Source organism: Falco punctatus (genome assembly GCF_963210335.1).
Source record: "Falco punctatus genome assembly, chromosome: 1".
NCBI lineage: Eukaryota > Metazoa > Chordata > Aves > Falconiformes > Falconidae > Falco > Falco punctatus.
The window spans coordinates 113,967,392-113,985,057 of record NC_137580.1 but is presented as its reverse complement, the minus strand read 5'-3'; the positions used below and the strand labels follow the sequence as shown (position 1 = coordinate 113,985,057).

General features: G+C 42.1%; 1 protein-coding gene across 1 annotated transcript in view; it reads right to left on the bottom strand.

Annotated features, from left to right (window-relative positions):
* Positions 1-1,505: 1,505 nt before the first annotated feature.
* The window catches only part of SEC14L1 (SEC14 like lipid binding 1), a 42,121-nt gene continuing 25,960 nt past the window's right edge, over positions 1,506-17,666 (bottom strand). Inside the window, exons 5-16 of the mRNA XM_080395361.1 lie at positions 16,992-17,120; positions 16,505-16,739; positions 15,666-15,775; positions 14,687-14,876; positions 11,665-11,753; positions 10,652-10,722; positions 8,834-9,005; positions 8,388-8,522; positions 6,804-6,938; positions 6,079-6,330; positions 4,888-5,066; positions 1,506-4,321 (exon numbers count right to left, since the gene is read on the bottom strand). Of these exons, the coding sequence (XP_080251487.1) occupies positions 4,216-4,321; positions 4,888-5,066; positions 6,079-6,330; positions 6,804-6,938; positions 8,388-8,522; positions 8,834-9,005; positions 10,652-10,722; positions 11,665-11,753; positions 14,687-14,876; positions 15,666-15,775; positions 16,505-16,739; positions 16,992-17,120 (1,803 nt within the window). The 3' untranslated portion in view covers positions 1,506-4,215. The remainder of the gene's footprint in view (positions 4,322-4,887; positions 5,067-6,078; positions 6,331-6,803; positions 6,939-8,387; positions 8,523-8,833; positions 9,006-10,651; positions 10,723-11,664; positions 11,754-14,686; positions 14,877-15,665; positions 15,776-16,504; positions 16,740-16,991; positions 17,121-17,666) is intronic.

The window sequence follows — 17,666 nt, the reverse complement described above, 5'->3', positions numbered from 1 at the left end:
ACAGCAAGCACCACTTTCTTGAACGATGTCTTTTCAAGGGCTTTTGTATTTAGTAATGTCCAGAGCAGCAGTAAGCCAGTCCATTATAATTACGTGCTGGCATAAAAATATTGGCTACATGTTAAAACTTGAAGTAGGTCAGGCAGCCATCTGGTCTTGCTGACAGACCTCCACAACCATAGTTAAAGATTCTTGTTTTAGAAACTTTACAACTAGGATAAAACCTGAAAGGCCAACCATAAATGGATGTTTCAGCCACTGCTCCAACTCCAGGGTCTAGAAAAACCACAGGCTGACATTTATGGGCTCCTGTTTTAGAAGTAGCTAAAGCTTTGTTTTCTAATAATCATAATTAAAAAAAAAAATCTTAATGCCCCAAATGTGATTGCCACAGCCTCCCACTCAAGGCAGCATCAGTGGTGGGGACCACCGAGGAGCTCATCTCCTCCACACCAAAGTGGGCAGTGTCAAACCCCTGTATGGCAAGCCCTGCAGAGCAGCAGGCTTATTTTTGAGTAATAGAAAATTATTGCAACCTTTATATTGTTAAATTTCAGTTAAAAAAAAACCCCAGCCCTCATCCCACACTCACAGCAGCTGCACCTGCACCTGCCAAACACCACAGAGCAGTGCAGCTGGACGTTCACCTTCAAGGAGGCATCCCTCTCCCCAAGCCCATGCTGCACACCAGGGACCAGAGCGGCTCCCACCCAGCACCACAGCAAGGCCAGGCCGGCAGGGCTCAGCGGGACCGGCAGGAAGGGGGTTTGCAGGCACTTCTGTGGCTCTGAGCTGTGCCCACAGGTTTTCCCTGGACAGCACGTGCTCCGCCTGGGGATGCAGTCAGCCGTTCGTTCTCCCAAAGTCTACAGCAGGGCCAGGGCGTAACAAAGAAGTGGGTGGAAAAAAGAAAAGTTACTGCAGTTGCTAGTTCAGGTGGCCAGGCACCCTCCAGCCTGCACTGGGGCAAGCGAGACACATTTAACTGTACCCTTGCTGCGCTAAGCTTATCCATGCAAGCCTCTTCGATAATACACATAACACACTCCACAAGGGATGCTGCTGCAATCAGCTGACCAGCTGAGGCTGAAGCTCCATTTCAAACTGTGATAAGAGTATAAAGTCATCATATAATCCATAAAAGCAGCTATTTTTTTTAGGGCTACCTGAAGACTTTTTAAGCACAGTATTTTGGACCTTTTGTGTATTCACAGACTAGTAAAAAAAACCCTGTATATATGTACTGTGGGGAATATAGGATGCTGTTATGACAGGGAAGTGCCTAGCAGAGGCCATTCCTCCTCTAAAAACCACATTCTTGTACCTTGTACCTGTTGCTCAGGGTTCCACTCGCCAAGACAGACTTGCTTTTCTGAAACCTCTCCACAGTGGCAGACGGCTCCTGCTGAACAGCACTGCCCCTGAGCAGCTCTGGCAGACTTGAATTCAACACGAAGTAACCTGGAAGCTTTGCATCAGATGAATGAAATAAAGAGGTTGACCCCTTTTCTCCAAACAGTTCACATTTATTGATAATGATAAAAAAATCTTTTAAAGACTATCTGTATTTTATTACCAAGAATGAGGTATTATGTATACAAAACATTTACAGAATTTGATATGCAGTTCATGAGTACAGACAGGAAAGTGCAGGACACTGATAACAGGAAAAAAAAGCCATCAGAAGAGTCACTGGCTGAGAGAAGGAAGAAAAGCAGTAATATCACACAAAGAAAGACCAGGGTATGGGAAATTAATTAGTCAGACTGCAGTGATCAAGTCATATTGCCACAGCACTTTGCTTAGAGGAGGATTAACTATTGTTTTTCTGGAATTTTATCTCCCCAGCTGTTTGTGCTGTCATGTGCTTTGAGCTCTAAAAGATGTGTTAAGATTAATAGCAGGAAAAACCCAAAGTGCCACTTTTGAGCCAGCTCAAGTGAAAAACAAAATATAGATCTTCAGACTTGAAAAGTGATTGCAACTCAAAAAGGTCTACAAAGCCAGACACCTCTGGACAGATGTGGAGTGTTGAATGAAGCAGTTTCTTTACAGTTGTCAGCAAAATCGCCATCTGAGAGAGAGAGAGAAAGAAAGGGGACCATCTTCAACCCTTGCAGCCTGGTAAATGGAAAGTGGCGTTTGCAAAGAGCCAGGAGTGTCATGAAGTTAAGCTCACTGCGGCTCCTGCTGCACTAGCTCCCCTGCACCTGGGAATACTGGTTCCTGCATGTCAAGAACCAAACCACTCTTTGGAAGGCTGGGTTCCTCCTAGGCAGACAGCTCATACGGGCAGGCTGAGCGCCACAGCATGTGGTTGTCTGCTCTGCAGACACGGGGTGGGGAGCTGCTCCAACACCAAAGCAGTGGCCTGTCTGGCACAACAGCACGCTTCAGCAGCCTAAAGAACAGTCTAACCTCCATTTTCAATTTCTAAGTTCAAAAAAAGACAAAATAGACCAGTTTGGTTCAGTTTAAGGAGACTGGCTTCTCAGCACCTCTAAATCTGTTACTAAAATACTTCCTTGTCAGTTCTGTCTGCCACGTTCCACAGCCAGAACCGGTCCACAGAAGAGGTGCTGTTAGAGGTTAGTAACCTGCCATGCAGGAGCTTTGCAGTCGTAAAAAGGATTTATACTGAGATCAGAACCAGCTTTCCTCAGGCAGGGCATCCAGGAAGCATTTTAAGGGAGTTCTGCTCTGAAAGGGCAATACCTCCACAAGCTCCTCTACCACTTACCCACAACAGTGCTGCCTCCCCAAGACTTAACAGAGCCTATCCAGCTTTCTAGTAGGGACTGCAGCCAGCACAGTAGCTCCTTCTACCTGGATGGATAATTTAGCTCTGAGCAGGTGAGGAAAGACCAAGCAGGGTCTAACTATGCAAATCCTGCTGCATTTCAGACCGAAATCTTCTCCACTCCACTCTGGGTATGGTTTGTAGTTGTCTGCAGGCAGCCCTTTGCTCACTAATTCAGTCTTTTGTGCCTTTTGCTGTGCATGGGAGAGGGGGCTTGAAGCAGAAGAATACCTGAACAGAATTTAACAAAAAGAGTTCAAGCAGAACTGCTTGCGCCTGGGTAGAATAGGGACAACATCCAAAAAGGCAATTCACCACTGGCAGTAGCAAGACTGAAAATGGTCAGGCAGGCACTGCTTCGAGCATCTTCAACTGTATCACTCAGAGTGCAGATCCCTGTGCTCCCTGCCTACATTAAAGCTTCTGCTGCTCAGAAATAAAGCGCTCCACTTCTGACATGCACAGGGAAGGACAGGAGGCAAGAGGGATTGAAAAGTGCACAGGAAGGATGTAAGCCATACCTCCTTTAGACTGATTTAAGAAGCAACTTTAAGCTCTCCATAAATTCCTGATAAGAACAGAGTCTCAGTAAAATCAGTTCACATGGAATATACTAAGGAAGTGAAGCTCCAGCACAGAGCTGGGAATAAATCCTCGGAGCAATTCTGGATCAGCCCAGCGTGACACAGTGAGGGAGAGCCTGCTCTCTGCCTCTCTCTCCACAGTGCTTCAAGCAAAGAATGAATTGCTTTAACCCATCAAGATCCAGAGCTCAAATTCCCCAAAAGTGTGCTCATACAAAAGGTATTAGTGTTTACAGCCTGGCCACAGCTCTGTGGGCATGCTTTGAAAAAAATGGACTCACAAAGTCAAGTATCCAGCAACTGCTTTTCTTTGTCTCGGACATCACTTAGTGGCAATGGGAGAAGAGTTTGCAGCACTGGAAGATCACAGGGGATTTCTTAAGATGGCAAGGGATGTCCTGACAGGAGACTTGCAGTTGATCTCTAATGCACTACGGAGCATTTTTGGTCGGGTTTTTTCTCTTTTTTTTTTTTCTTCTTTTTAACATTTACACAGTTAAAAAATTATTCTTGACTGATGCCCTGGTTATTTTTCCTTTCAATGAGAGCCCTTGTGTTCAGAGTTAGGATTTGTGCAAGCACACTTGCAAAAATACTTATGGCTGAGTTAGGAAAAAGGGTTAAAGTTAAGAGACAAGCTGTTGGATCTAACAAGGACCAAAACCACTAAGTTTAAAATTCAAACAGCTACTTTTCTATCTATAAAAGGCTTTGTGGGGTGGGGTTTTTTTTTTTTGCACAATTGCCAGTTGAATATGCTGTATTGCAGTCAGCTGCCACAGGCGAGGGTCCAGCCATCTCATCCATTTGCTTTTTTCATCTGTTGTGGCACTACCTGGAAATCATGGAGCTGGAATGGGACTGGCTAGAAGAGGTGGTGGCAGCACTGAGCTGGGAGAATCCACTGTGGCTTGATTCAAGGCTGGTCATAGATCCCCTGCAATAAAAAACAAGAAGTAGCTCAAAGCTTCAGAACATACAAAGATTTTGATTTCTGTTATATATCTACACTGTATTTGTTTGCACACTGAGTAAAAAGCAAGTAACAGTTTTGGTGCAGATACTCAAATACTCTTCTGCCCTGCCACATAAGGTAATGGGGACACTGAACACCTTGTAGAAAACAGATGCTGTTCAGAAAGTCTGAGGAACTAGTTTCAGTCAAATATATCCACCGGCAGGCAACTGAACTGACTATTCCATCACTAGGCTGCACCCATTTCTATATGCTTTCAAAGCAGAACAAGTGACTAGTGATGATTATGATAACTAATTAACCCTTTTTATACACTAGTTGCCCACAGTGCCAGTACTGGTTGAATTTGTTTGGATTTGGGGTGGGGTTTTTTGGTGGTGGTTTTTGGTTTGTTTTTTTTTTTTAAGGCCTAAGAAAACACAACTGACAATTTACTTGTATTTAAGTGAACTTGACACTGGCTTGATTACCCAAGTATCAGAAACGTTTGACATCGGCTGACCTTCATGAACCTTGGCCAGACATACCTGAAGTCTTCAGATCCAATTACTTCTGTATAGTACATCACTTTACATTTGTGAGAGGAGACCTGTAGAGATGCTAATACATCATCCACACGAGGCAGGTTGGTTGTAGCACAGGCAGGCATGCTATGAAACTTCCACTGGAGAATATAGAAGCCAGGCCACCTGGTCACATGTGATCCCTGGAAGCAGCCACAGCAACATGTATTAACACAAAGATTTGCAGGCTTGAAATTTCTTTCCCAAGCTTAGAAAATCTGCTTATGTGCCCATAATTTTTTCCCCAGTGCCAATAATTCAGCTCCTCAGCCAACTGGCAGTGCTGGTCAACTCTCCCACACAACATGCTTACAAAAGTTACGATAGAACACCAGCAGTTCCTCCTGCTTTTTGACAGATATATACTGAAAGGATTAAGTTCTTGTTTAAAACCGTATTTTTTTTCTATTTTCATTAACAGCTGGCCTTTGAGACTGTGAAAAGGGCAGTCAAGGCTCCTGCCTCACAGAAAGAGAAAGTACAGTTCAACAGGTCACTGCCTGTATTTCCAGTTTAACACCTCTGATTAGATGACTTAAGGAGCTCCTCTGTCAAAAGGTGTTTAACTTTTATTTCAAGTCAAAAGGAATAGCAGTGGCAGAGTACAACTGCAAACATGCTGCATGTAATACCAAACTTAGTATTTAAGGGATAGGTTACAAATGCCATAAAAAAACCAAAACACCTTCAGGAGCCCTGGCCATAGGGAGCTCCTTATGGTGCCTGTTAGAAGGACAAACAGAGAGAGAAGCTCAGTCTTACTTTCCAGACTTCTCTCATAACTGAGGTAAGACACTGATATTCTTCAAACACACTGCTTCAGAAAATAATGGTCCAAGTTACAGCACAAAGCATGTCTTGCTACTTTCTGGATGCACACTTCCTTCCAGGTGACTCCCCTATATTCCTGGCTGAGCAGTCCCAGTCACTGTTGGACTGATGCAAGCTCTGCTCACAGCAGATCCCATGTAAATACTATCCCTGTTCCCTACAGCATACAGCTAGGAACTGAAATGACACTGAAATGTCAGCCAAAAGCAAGCAGATAGTCCGGAGCTGAATCACCACCCAGTCATCAATAATGATTGTGAATTAGAACGTGTAGTTTAGGAGCTAGCCTCCATCTGCTCCCACACAAGGATCCGGCAGCCTTACCTGCACACTTTCCCCTTCTTTGCAGATAAGAGGAGACTCCACCATACTGTAATCACGCCCCAACTGCCAGACTTTGTCTATCAACTGAACGTTGTTCCCACCAGGAGATGTAATACTGTGGGCACCCAGAGAGTCCTTTTTAGGAGGCTGGGGGGCTCTTTTGGAATGAAAGATGTTAAAAACAATGTCGCCCTTGCACACGTCAAAATCCCATGTGATCACAGATGAGGCATCCACAATCTGAATGAGAACCTTAAGACAGAAAAGTCATTAGACAACAGCCATTTGCTTAGAAAGACAAACTCCTACCAGCAAGGAAGACTCAGAGCAAAGCTTTTGGTTGCTGGGCTTAGTTTTGACTATTAAAAAGGCATTGTAGATACAAATTCTCTCCTGACAGAGTGTCTTTATTTTAACACATGACTCCCAGAAGCTCTCAATTAGCTTCTGAGAATATTATTGTCTTCAGTTAGAAGGACATAGCTTGAATAGATTGAAAAACAGTGATATTCTCTAAATGGCAACAATACTAGGAACGGTCACAAACTTCAGCTCCTAAAGCATCATTATGCACCAGAACTACAGAAGAACAAGGCAACTTGTTCTTCAACTACAGAAGAAGCATGGCAACTAAATAATCCAAGTTCTAAACCATTTTCAGTCCAAGAGAAACTCCAGAGCAGTGGGCTGAGATAAAAGTAAAGAAGGGTAGGCTGCAACCGTACCTCATGCGGAGCTCCTTTGAAGACGCTTGCAGACTGGTAGATTGTTTCAGTCCAAAGCTTTATGTCTTCATTTTCCAACTCTTCTGCTGTCCGGTAGAGGGATTTGGGAACCAGCCCACCCTCTGGTACTTCACACTAAAAGCATAAACAGCCATTAAAAAGTAACCCCATCTGTACACCCACACCCTGTCATGCTCTCTGCCCGAGAGCTTCAGAAACAAACTCAAATTCAGCAAGTACTCTGAAGAATGAGGTATGAACAGAGCTTGAAAGTAATTTTATAGCTTGTACATCATACATATATAAATCTGTTTTACAATGATCTGGTTTAGGTGAGCTTGCAGAATTAGACACCACAGAAACAGATCTTGTATATACACACCAGCCACCACTACAGAAAATGAGTGTGCAAATAACTACAGTTATCACTCATACTGCCCTTGGCTGAAGGAAGATGAGAGCCACTTAAGAATCCTGAGGAAAGTGGAAATAGCAACTCAGTTGGAAAATAAAATATAACCTACAGAGACCTGAAAGAACTGGGGTAGCTAAAAGTACGGTGGGGAGATACAGTTAAGTTTCTAAACAGGTAAAAGGTATTGCAGTCAAGAAGGTAACGGTTTTGAAGCTACAACTGTCTTGAAAGCTCAGTACACAACTTCTGTAAGCAATCTTCTCTTTTAAAAATTCTCTAGTAATGATGTTAGGCAACTATTTTATCAGGAACAGGATCCATAGAAGTCTTTGGGATGGTAGAAGTGTTTGATAACTGAATTACAACAGAGAGTTAAAAGGATCTCTGAGAAGTCATTTTTGTTCAAAATTCCAGAAGTAAAGACAAGAAGAAAGACACTATCATTGCCTGTGACTGGCAGGAAGCATTGTAGCAATTTGCTTTCTGGTAACATTCACTTTTGCTTACTTAAGCAGCAGATTCTGCCAGCTTCTACAGCTCCAAATTAGAGAGCACAAACTCTCTCCACTGAAAGCTACTGCTGCAGCAAAAAGCAGCCCACTGAAGATAAACACATGCTCTACTCCAACATGTCTAACAGTACTTCGTTATAATTTGAAACTGCATTTGAACAGACCTAGAAGAATTTTCAAGAAATTAATCTAGATATTGTACAGGGGCTTAAAATACAATTTCAGGCTTGCCTTTTAACGTAGCTGAGTTCAAAAATAAAAGATCATCTAAGTGTTACTGTGACAGAGGCTCCAGAAAATGCCTCACTCCTAACACCTCAGTCACACCAGCGAGCCTGTGTTGTCAAAAACACTACAGAGAAAACAAACCTTACAATATCATTAAGATGGTAAAATGACACACTCAGTTAACACCCATAGCCTGGGCAGGAAACAGCTATTAAGGCATATGACAAGGGACTGAGAAATTAGTATCCTGCAGTCCACTAAAGTGGGTCCAGAAGAAAACATTGAGCCTGGAATCCTACACCATAGCCCCCACACCCAAACTACATTAGGACTCATTCTGTGCTTCTAGGCTTCTTTGTTTAGAGGAGTGGAGGGGAAAAATAAACCACCCACAAGTAAGTTGCTATATGCACTAGTTTATATTCATACCATGCACTCTCCACCAAGAAAATCAGGGATAATTTCTTTATCGATGTAATCCAGCAGTCCCCCAGGACCCTGGTAGTCATTTCCAGCATAAATAAGGAATTTCTTTCTAGTGTTGTCATCAATGAACGGACTAACCTACAAGCAAAAGAAAACAGAATACATCAGGCTCCCACATTTTTCTCAAGTCAGTTTTGAAGTTTGATCACATTAAGTGTTACCATCCTTGTTATGCAAAGCTCACACTACAAAGAAGCTAAATTAACTGACTATGTAAGCAAGTTCTTGGGCAGTGTTTTTAAAAAAATCCATTTCAGGAATCCTATAGAAGATATTCTTCCAGATAGTAATGTTTCCTACTTACAGAGCCTTATCTCTAAAGCGCTTTTACAAACTACAAGTAACAGTGTACTGAGAATGCTGAGAAATACCTTGAATTACAAACATACCAGTGTCCAAAGAACTGGGAATACTCGAGGTGCTCTCAGGATAAGAAGTCGACCCAAAGTCTCAGGGTAATTGGCTTCAACCACCTCAATAATTCTCAGCAATGCTTTGACACCAGGTCTCCATAGATGTCGCATGTTCAAGCCTTCCAGATCTACTAGACAGGTCCAAGAGCTGAATATAAGACAAAAAAAGAAAGATTTTAATTGCATCAAAATTGTCCTTTCTTATACAAGTGTTCAAAATACTGAAATGTGCTGACCCCACTGCGTGTTTTGGTTTCTTCTGTTTTACCTCCTTCCTTTGCACTACCTGTAGACACCGAGTTTAAGGCCCTTCGAACAGAAATGTCTTAAGAGTGTGTGCCCAGTGCAGTTACAGAGTATGTGCAATGACCACTTACCACATCACGTGTATTCCCAAGCAGACATTTCAGACTCCAGGTGAAGGTTAATATGGAGCCAAAAAAAGATCCTGTCAACAGCCAGCCTAAATGTTAAGCCATTGCTTTGACTAGGAAATCACTTAAATGGCCGTGCTGCTGCTGTGAAGCAATTTATCATTCATGGTGCAGATTTCCTACTAAGACAGGACAGTAACAGTGCCATTACATGTCAAAAATAATTCTGTGGTCAGGGAGGGAAGCTTTTCCTACAGGAAGAGGTACGTTCTTAGTACTAGATGCTGAGCTTCTGCATATGCTTTAGTTATTTCCAAGTTCAGGTCTCACTCTGGGCACAAATTCAAGATTTACAGCTGTGCTGCACCAGCTAGCATCCATTAAATGATGCATAAGGCTTCTATGAAACAGCAAACCCTTCTTTGTTTCACTTTAAATGTTTAATATGTAGCCCTTCAGGATTACTTCTACACTTGAAGATCCAGTAGGCAGCACAATTTCAGTTACACACATGAAACCCATCTCTTGGATTTGACCTCCCACTGAGAGCTAGGACAGCAAGTTCTTTAACAGGGAAAACATAAGCAGACATACCACGCATCCCTGAACCCTTACACATTAAGGGAAGGAGCTAGAAACTGAAGAGTCCAAGAAACCCTGTCTCTTTTCAGTGGAGTGACAGGACTCTTTTCAACCAGTCCTGCATTCACTCCACACCCTTAAATCTATTTTGCAGTTAACACTTTCATATGTGACCCCTGCGATGATTTAAAAATGGGATAGCAAGTCATTTTTGATTGAACTTCACATGAAGTCATGCCAGTACTTCGAAAACGAGACCCCAGGTTTCACAGCAGCCTTGTGACCTCACCTTGGATCAAGAGTTGAGTAATCACACATAACAAATGAAGAACACAAACTAGAACTGAGCATGATAAGACTATGGATGAAGGAGTGACATGAAAACAATACCCGAAACTACTGGAAAGGTTATCCACAATATTATCATGGCCTGATTTTTTTTTTTTTTGGCAGCCAGTACCACCATCTGTCTATAACCCCCCCCCCTCCTGCCCCCCCAGAAACAGAAATGGGAGTTAGGCTGCACTGCTTTGCAGACATCCAACAGTAGAAGAGAGCAGAAGCATAACACCCCACACGCAGAACCATTAGGAGCATGGCACAGACTGCTGGAGCAGGAGTTGCATCTCCCTCAAGCTCAACCATGCAGACTCACTCTATCAGTAACTGGGGAGGCTTTCAGTTAACTGTAACTGTGCTTTTACCTGCATACGAGAGTGCCTACCCTCTCCTTGTTACATTTAATAAACTTTGCTCAGCAGCACCACATTGCCTGATGTTCCCCACCCCCCCCATGAAACCAGGTAATTCCCAAAGGGCAGATCCACTTGTATGTTACCTTATTGGCCTGCCAAATACTTTCGTATTCTCCTCACATCGCCTCAGTCCTTCTTCATTTATTGAAAGAACCTATATAAGAAAACACGTTGTTCAGAGAAGGTAGTCTTAAACTCAGTAGATGGGACAAAGAAAAAATTCTTTATATCCTAAGACTAATTAAAACTACAAGCTCAAACCAGCATAAACTTTTATTTTCCACAGAATGAACTAGAAATCACTACATGTACCCCACTGGTGGATCTTGTTGAAAAATAAGTATACCTTTCCATAAAAGCAGAAAAATATAAAAAAGATCCTCCTGAAATCTGAGGCCCATGAGTGATACAGCCAAGAGGTCTCCCTATACTTCTGCCCTTTTAAGCACTGACTTCCTATTTACTCAGAAATGACAGCCCTTTTTTGAGTCACAGAACATAACCTTGAAACAGAACTACAAAATTTATTATGTGCCTAGAAATACCACTGGAGGAGAAAAAGTAAAATCCAGCCCCTGCTTCCAGTGGGCAGGCCATGACTATCATTACTAGGAGTCAAAAAAACCACTATTGCAAATCTGGAACTCTGCCAGCTTTCTGCATGGAAACTGAGTAGGTTCACAATAGCACATTTACGTGATGCCTTTAGGAATGCAACATTATAAGCAAGTACTTTTTCTCTAAAAAGTTATTCTCATCCTTGGAGTACAGGCTTAAAGTCTGAGCATGGCATTTTCTCTTCTGTAGAAACGTACACACTTAAGTTTGAAGCACTGCACAACTGCAGAAGAATCTGTGAAAATGCTAACCAATAACTACAGGAGTTGCCGAGAACTACGCCTTTCCGCCATCAGTTCGCAGTTGGAAAGAATGCAGAAGATCAGCTACCAGGAGCTTTCAGATGCATTCAAACCAAAAACAGACGGCCAGAGAGTATATCAAAATATCCAGAGTGATGAATGTTTTGGCAGAGGAAGAAATTTCTAAATGAGAAATATCACATTGTTAGCAGCTTGCTGGCTCCAAAAATACTTACGTAGCGAAGCAAGGCCTCTTCCCCAAGCGCTCGCACTAAGCCTTTGGTATCCATCTGTCCCAATCTCAGCACATACAGCGGGCGACCATCTGAATAATGAGAACAAATATGTCAATATAACACTTATTTTTACAGCAATAGACAATTTAAGTGAGCTAGTTTTATGCTAAAAATCCAAATGGAAACAAGCCATGATCAGTTCAAACTCTGTTGTACAGCTGGAAGAGGCAGAACCTGGAGCAGATGGCAATATAAACTTCACCTTGTCCAGCTACACTGAAAGATTGCCTGTAAATGAACGGCTGAAGTTTAATGGAGACATCTTGATGCAAAAATAGCTCACCTATCTGCAAGGAAAGTTCAAAGGACTTCAACAAGTACATCAGTACACACAGGATTTTGGTATACACGATTAAAGACAGAGGACTATAATTAGCTTCCAGGACAGCTAAGATGCAGGAAAAACTTCAGTCCATTAACGTAACTGAAGAGTTGCAATGAGGGCTGTAAGCCTGCTGCACACATGATGCAATACTGCTCTGGATAACTTGCAACCACCCTTCTGGAAAAGTAGCTACACAGAGTTCTGGGAATTAGTGAAACAGTGTTAACCCAGAGACTTGCTTTCTGCAGTATTTGCTGGAGTCACAGCTTCCAGCTCTGTCATTACATATTATGCAGAACTGGCACACAGCCTCACTTATGCAGGTTAAGCCTGGTGAGAACAGACTCTGTTCCAGAGATCAGCATCAGATGGACCCTCTGCACTCAAAGACTTGCTTTTCAGTCATCTTGCTGCATACTGAGGCATCCCAATACTGTCCAGGATATTGAGGCATTAAGCTTAACAACTGTGTTAGCTGCATTTGAGAATTAAAGCTTGCATTTCTGGCTTTCCATAATAGGAGCTAGTTGTCTGAAACAGCTTCCAACCTCCTCCCAAAGCTGTGATGCATTTCTTAAACTTTGCTCCATCTATTCTGGTACACAAGCTACAGAATCACCAACTTATATAAAACTGAATATGCTAGGACAGAAAATCAAAATTAAAAGAATAAAAAGAGCTTTCTACATAAACTTCCCTCCAACAACTGCGAAGACAGGTATCAAATTATCATCAAGTCCTTTGGGACACAAGGAATGAAACTGTCAAGATATGTTACTAACCAAAACAACTGAAACTGCAGAGTCAAGGCAAGTTATTTATTTGGCAGAGACACTACTCCCCATGAAAGTTCACAGTATTTTCTATTTTATCAGATGGTCTAAAAGAAAACGTTATTTTAACATCAGCACACAATTATCTTGGAATGTACTGCTTAGCTTTTGAAATACTAAACAAAAAGTATTATTAAGCTTCATAGCAGGTCTCCCTCCCTCACAGATGCACACGCATCCAAAACCAAACTAATAGCTTACTAACCCTGGTCCACCCAAATGACACATGATGAAAAGTCTCAGCTGACAGTGCTGTATTATCACTGTATATCTCATATTCCATCAAAGCTTTATGATTTGAAAACCCATTTGATTGAAGCATTCCTGCCAAAATAAAAGCCACTCAGATGTATAGAAAAGTGTGCTAATTGCAAGCTAAAATACTAACTTTTATTCTTTTGCACTAATAGCTCATTCTAGACAACATGCTTCATAATCACTGCTGCCTTTGCCTTACTACTAAAAGCTATACAGAATTCAGCCAGCTTAAGTTGGCACATTTAGCATATGTAGGAGGAAAAGAGCAGTACTAGAAAAGAGGTTTTAAAAAAAAGAGCCTACCACTGTAAAATTTTAAATTACAGAGGACTGCTCAGTTTTGAAGTTCTGTTTCCATTATTGACAAACCCATGCTTTACTGGTGGGCATGCTGCAAAAGAGATCAAAGGAAATGGAAGGGAAAGGAGGGATGGCATAAAGTTCACCACAAGACTGAAGAACTGCTCAGAAAAACATTAAACAACCCTTTGATGCATTCTGTACCTTTCTACTCACTGGCAGGACCCAGTTATGTGCTACTGACAGAGGAAGTCTTTGCAAAGGACTGACGAGGAACAGACAAAGGGAGAACTTATTCACAGGTCTTTTCCCCCTACAATCTTTATAAACATGCTCATTTTAAGTTTTCTCATTTTGAGGCCTGTCAAACCCAAAGCAGCAGGGGAGAGCCCTTCAAGCTCTTCAGCTTTACAGTGATTAAATTTCTGCTGTGTCCTCCCTGTCTTTTGGCCACTACCGCTGACAGCATCCTGTCCCATTTCATACACTTCTTGTAACAGGAACAGCTAGCAGAAACAATGGTGCCTAGTGGGGAAAAGACTAAATCGGAACACAGATAGCTCATGGTAAGAGATCATTTCCTTATCTAGAGAGCCCAGCTTGCCTCAAGCAACAAATTCCAAAACATTTCATTCCTATGTATTAGTAACAAGATCAGTGCACGATAAAGCAAGCCGAGGGATAGGGGATCATGTCAGACAGTTGTCCGTGTTTTAAAGATCTGGCAGTTGCTCACCATACAAAGGGAATTCAGCCAAAGCTTCTTCCCTGCTTAAATAAACCTGCTCTATTTGATGTTTTTGCAACATCCCATTTACCTGGCATTACAATCAGCTTAAGTATTTATTTATGCCATCAGTAGATATACAACATCAGAAATAAATTGATTAGAAAGATATACTTATTTACAAACATCTTTTAATCACTGAAAGAACACTCAGCATTTGCATAACACCCTTCTAAGCATCTTGGAGCACTACAGAAGTGCAATTAATAACTTTTTTTGAGCTACTGGCAAAGCAGAGCTCTTTAGAGAGTTAAATAAGTCAGTGGTAGCCAGAAAGATTAGGACGTAGAAGTCTGCCTCCACCAACTCAGAGGCTGGCAACATCCATTTAAATGCATTTAGGACATAACTGAGAAGTTCTAGCCATTTTTCCAGTCATCTCTAGTTAACAGAAGAACAATTATCACTTCTAATTCAGAACATAAAAAGGCCGTTCAATATCCACCCTACAGAGCATACCTTTGTCATGGTGATGCCAGCCTCCTGCATAGTAATCTTGGAGTACTTGAGGAGGGTTCCAGGTATCTAGAATATAGTCTACCTGGTGCTGCTTACGCCAGGTCAGTGACTGGCAAAGGATCTCTCTTGCTTTATCAATGTTGAAGTCCCGGGCACGCAGGAATCTTAAAATGTGCTCATCCTTCGGGATCTATTAAAAAAAAAAAAAAAACCAACAACCACCCAAACCCTAAACATTTTGTATTCAAAGTTTGAAACAAGAACTAAAAAACCAAAGGAAGCTGAAAAACACATAGCTCTGAACCCATGCAAGAGGGTGTACGTCACACTGGAAGTTACTCAAGCAGATCAGTCTGTTTACAACAAAACCATCAGCCCTGTCAGGTACTGCAGCTACCTTCATATACGGGATACACATATTTCATGAACTGTAACGTAATCATTCACATCTGTATGGCCATGCTAAGTCGGTCCAATTTAAATGAATCTAAGGATGAAACGCAGACTGCATTTCACTGCTAAGTAAGAGGAAGCAGAGACATACATGCAAATCACAAGCCACTGCAAAACCCCCAGCCTTGCTATCAGTGATTTAACTAGCCACATTGCTTCCCTTTCAGTACTGCACTTAGGGACATAAATTTGAGAATGCAATGTTCGACCAAAACAGATGTAAAAATAAGGTTATTGTAGAACCAGGCAGACTTATAAAAAATGATGTTATTTCCCTGTGCTTGTTTACTGACATTCTGAAAGCCAGTCATGCTAATCATTTAAACACCTCAGCTGGCAAAGTCAGCTAGACAGTCACAATGAACTACTTCTGTTGCCACTGTACAGACTTAAATTAGGTTTTGGTCATGGAGGGCCACTTAACAGGAACCATTAGCCACAGAAAGTGTGGCATGATGTTTCACCAGGTACACCTTGTATAATACACATTCCAAGACAGAGTCACAAGAGACCAACAGTAACTTACTTTGCCTTTGTGTGTCTCCTGGAGCCATTGCCTCAGTCGAATGAGGCAGCTTTCCTGCATTGGTGTCAAGTCACCCAGATACCGCTTGATGTAGTCTGCATCTAGCTTGTCTAAAAGGAGATGTACATGTGATTACAGTGGTCCTCAACTGATCTAGTCAAAGTAGCAAGTGATCATCTATACCGATATCTGAAGCAGAGAAGCAGCTGCTCTATGTTCTGTACAGTCAGAATTGAGTAAAGTTTCTTTGAATGAATGACAAGATGAGCAAGGTAACATACACAGCCATCTTAATGGTTAACCAAGATTTTCCTTCTGCAACTAAGAGAGGAGTAGACAGAGACATTTATAAAAACATTTTGCCAGTATACTCAGATTTGTCAATCCACAGCACCATAGGGCTTGCTTCTTTCGGAAATACTTAGAGAAGCTTTGATCTAAATGTCCCAGTGCAAGAATTTTCCTAAATTCCCTTACTAACAGGGGAAGACACAAAAGAAGACTGCATCCAGGGAAGCTTCATCCCTTTCCTCCCTATTATTCCTACAGTTATACCCATCCCTGAATTTCAGGGCAAGAAGTAGGCCATTCATTTGCAACCTAATGAACAAAGTGAAGAGTTTTTCCACTCCTATCTGATCTTCATTTACTAAAAACATCGGCCTGTAACAGCCATCCAGGCTATCCCACATTACTGCATTGCAAGCCTGCACTTTAACATTGTGTGTTATCAAATGAAGAGCCAATGTGAAAATTTTCAGCTACCCATGAGAAGCAGCACAGTGCTGAAAGCTTCTACAATGCAAAGAATCCCACTAAAACAAGTCAAACCACCATACCATCAGGCGTTCCTGCTGTGGGCTCCGAGGGGCTGCTTGAGGTGTTGAGGATCTCCTTATTGTTCAAGCCCTCCTTTGTGGCAGAGTCTGGTATATTAATAGCAGGTGAAACTGGTCGTCTTGTGTGGGACGTACTGCTCTCCAATTTACATGCAACAGGAGGAGTCCAGCGAGGAACAAAAGTTATTCCTTCTTCCTCCAGCTGCTTCAGGTAGTACTCTATTATTTCTTTTCCCTTCAAAAAGAAAAACTTGCTTCAGCTACTGAGACCACCCATTTAGACACAGAAAGGATTGGGCTGAAAACCCGTTAAGTGGCCAGACCTCTCTAAAGATTCCATTTGAAAACACAGACCTACACACACATGCTGCCCCAGGCTAGAGTGAACAGTCAAGCTTTTTGAGCAGAGCAGCCTGTTACTTAGCAGCAACTACATTGTCTTTTGCTAACTTGGAGCCAGGCACCTCCTTCACGACTGCAAGCTTACCTTTTTAATATTGCTGGTGTATTGCTTCATTGCAATCTTTTCCACTGTGCTTTCAAAACCAAAAAAAGATTTTATATCCAGACTTGCTGACTGTTCAAAACAGGTCCAATCTTCATTGTCAGGATGAACCTGTTAGTTAAAAGGAGGTCACACAGCTTAGTTACCCACTTAAGTTGGGGTTCTTCCCCCCCCCCCCCCCCCAACATTTGCAATGACTTTGTTTTACAGATTCACATAGTCAAAAACATTAAAGTGGAATTTGCAGTCTTTTTCTTCATTTGCAAAACATGGTTCAGAGAAGGTTACACTGAAGAAAAAGGCTGAGAAGCCCTCCTACGGTCCCACGGCTAGCACAGCACACATTTTGCTTAACAAGGGGAGGGAGGAGAAATACTGGTGCACTAGCCAAAAGCCAAAGGACTAGCACATTTATACAATTAACAGTACCTCATTCTAGATATGGGCTGTGACTGTAGCGTATCTGTGGAACAGGGTAAAATACTCCACAATGAACTTGCTGCTGCTGCAGGTTAGATTGATAGACCAAAGCCAGCTAGCTTGAGGAATGCAGCAAATATAGCATAAGCATTTCCAAGCACAGCATAAGCATTTCCAAGCACTGTAGTCTAGACATGTTTTCAACAGACTTACTGTTGAATCTCCCTGTCCTTTCAT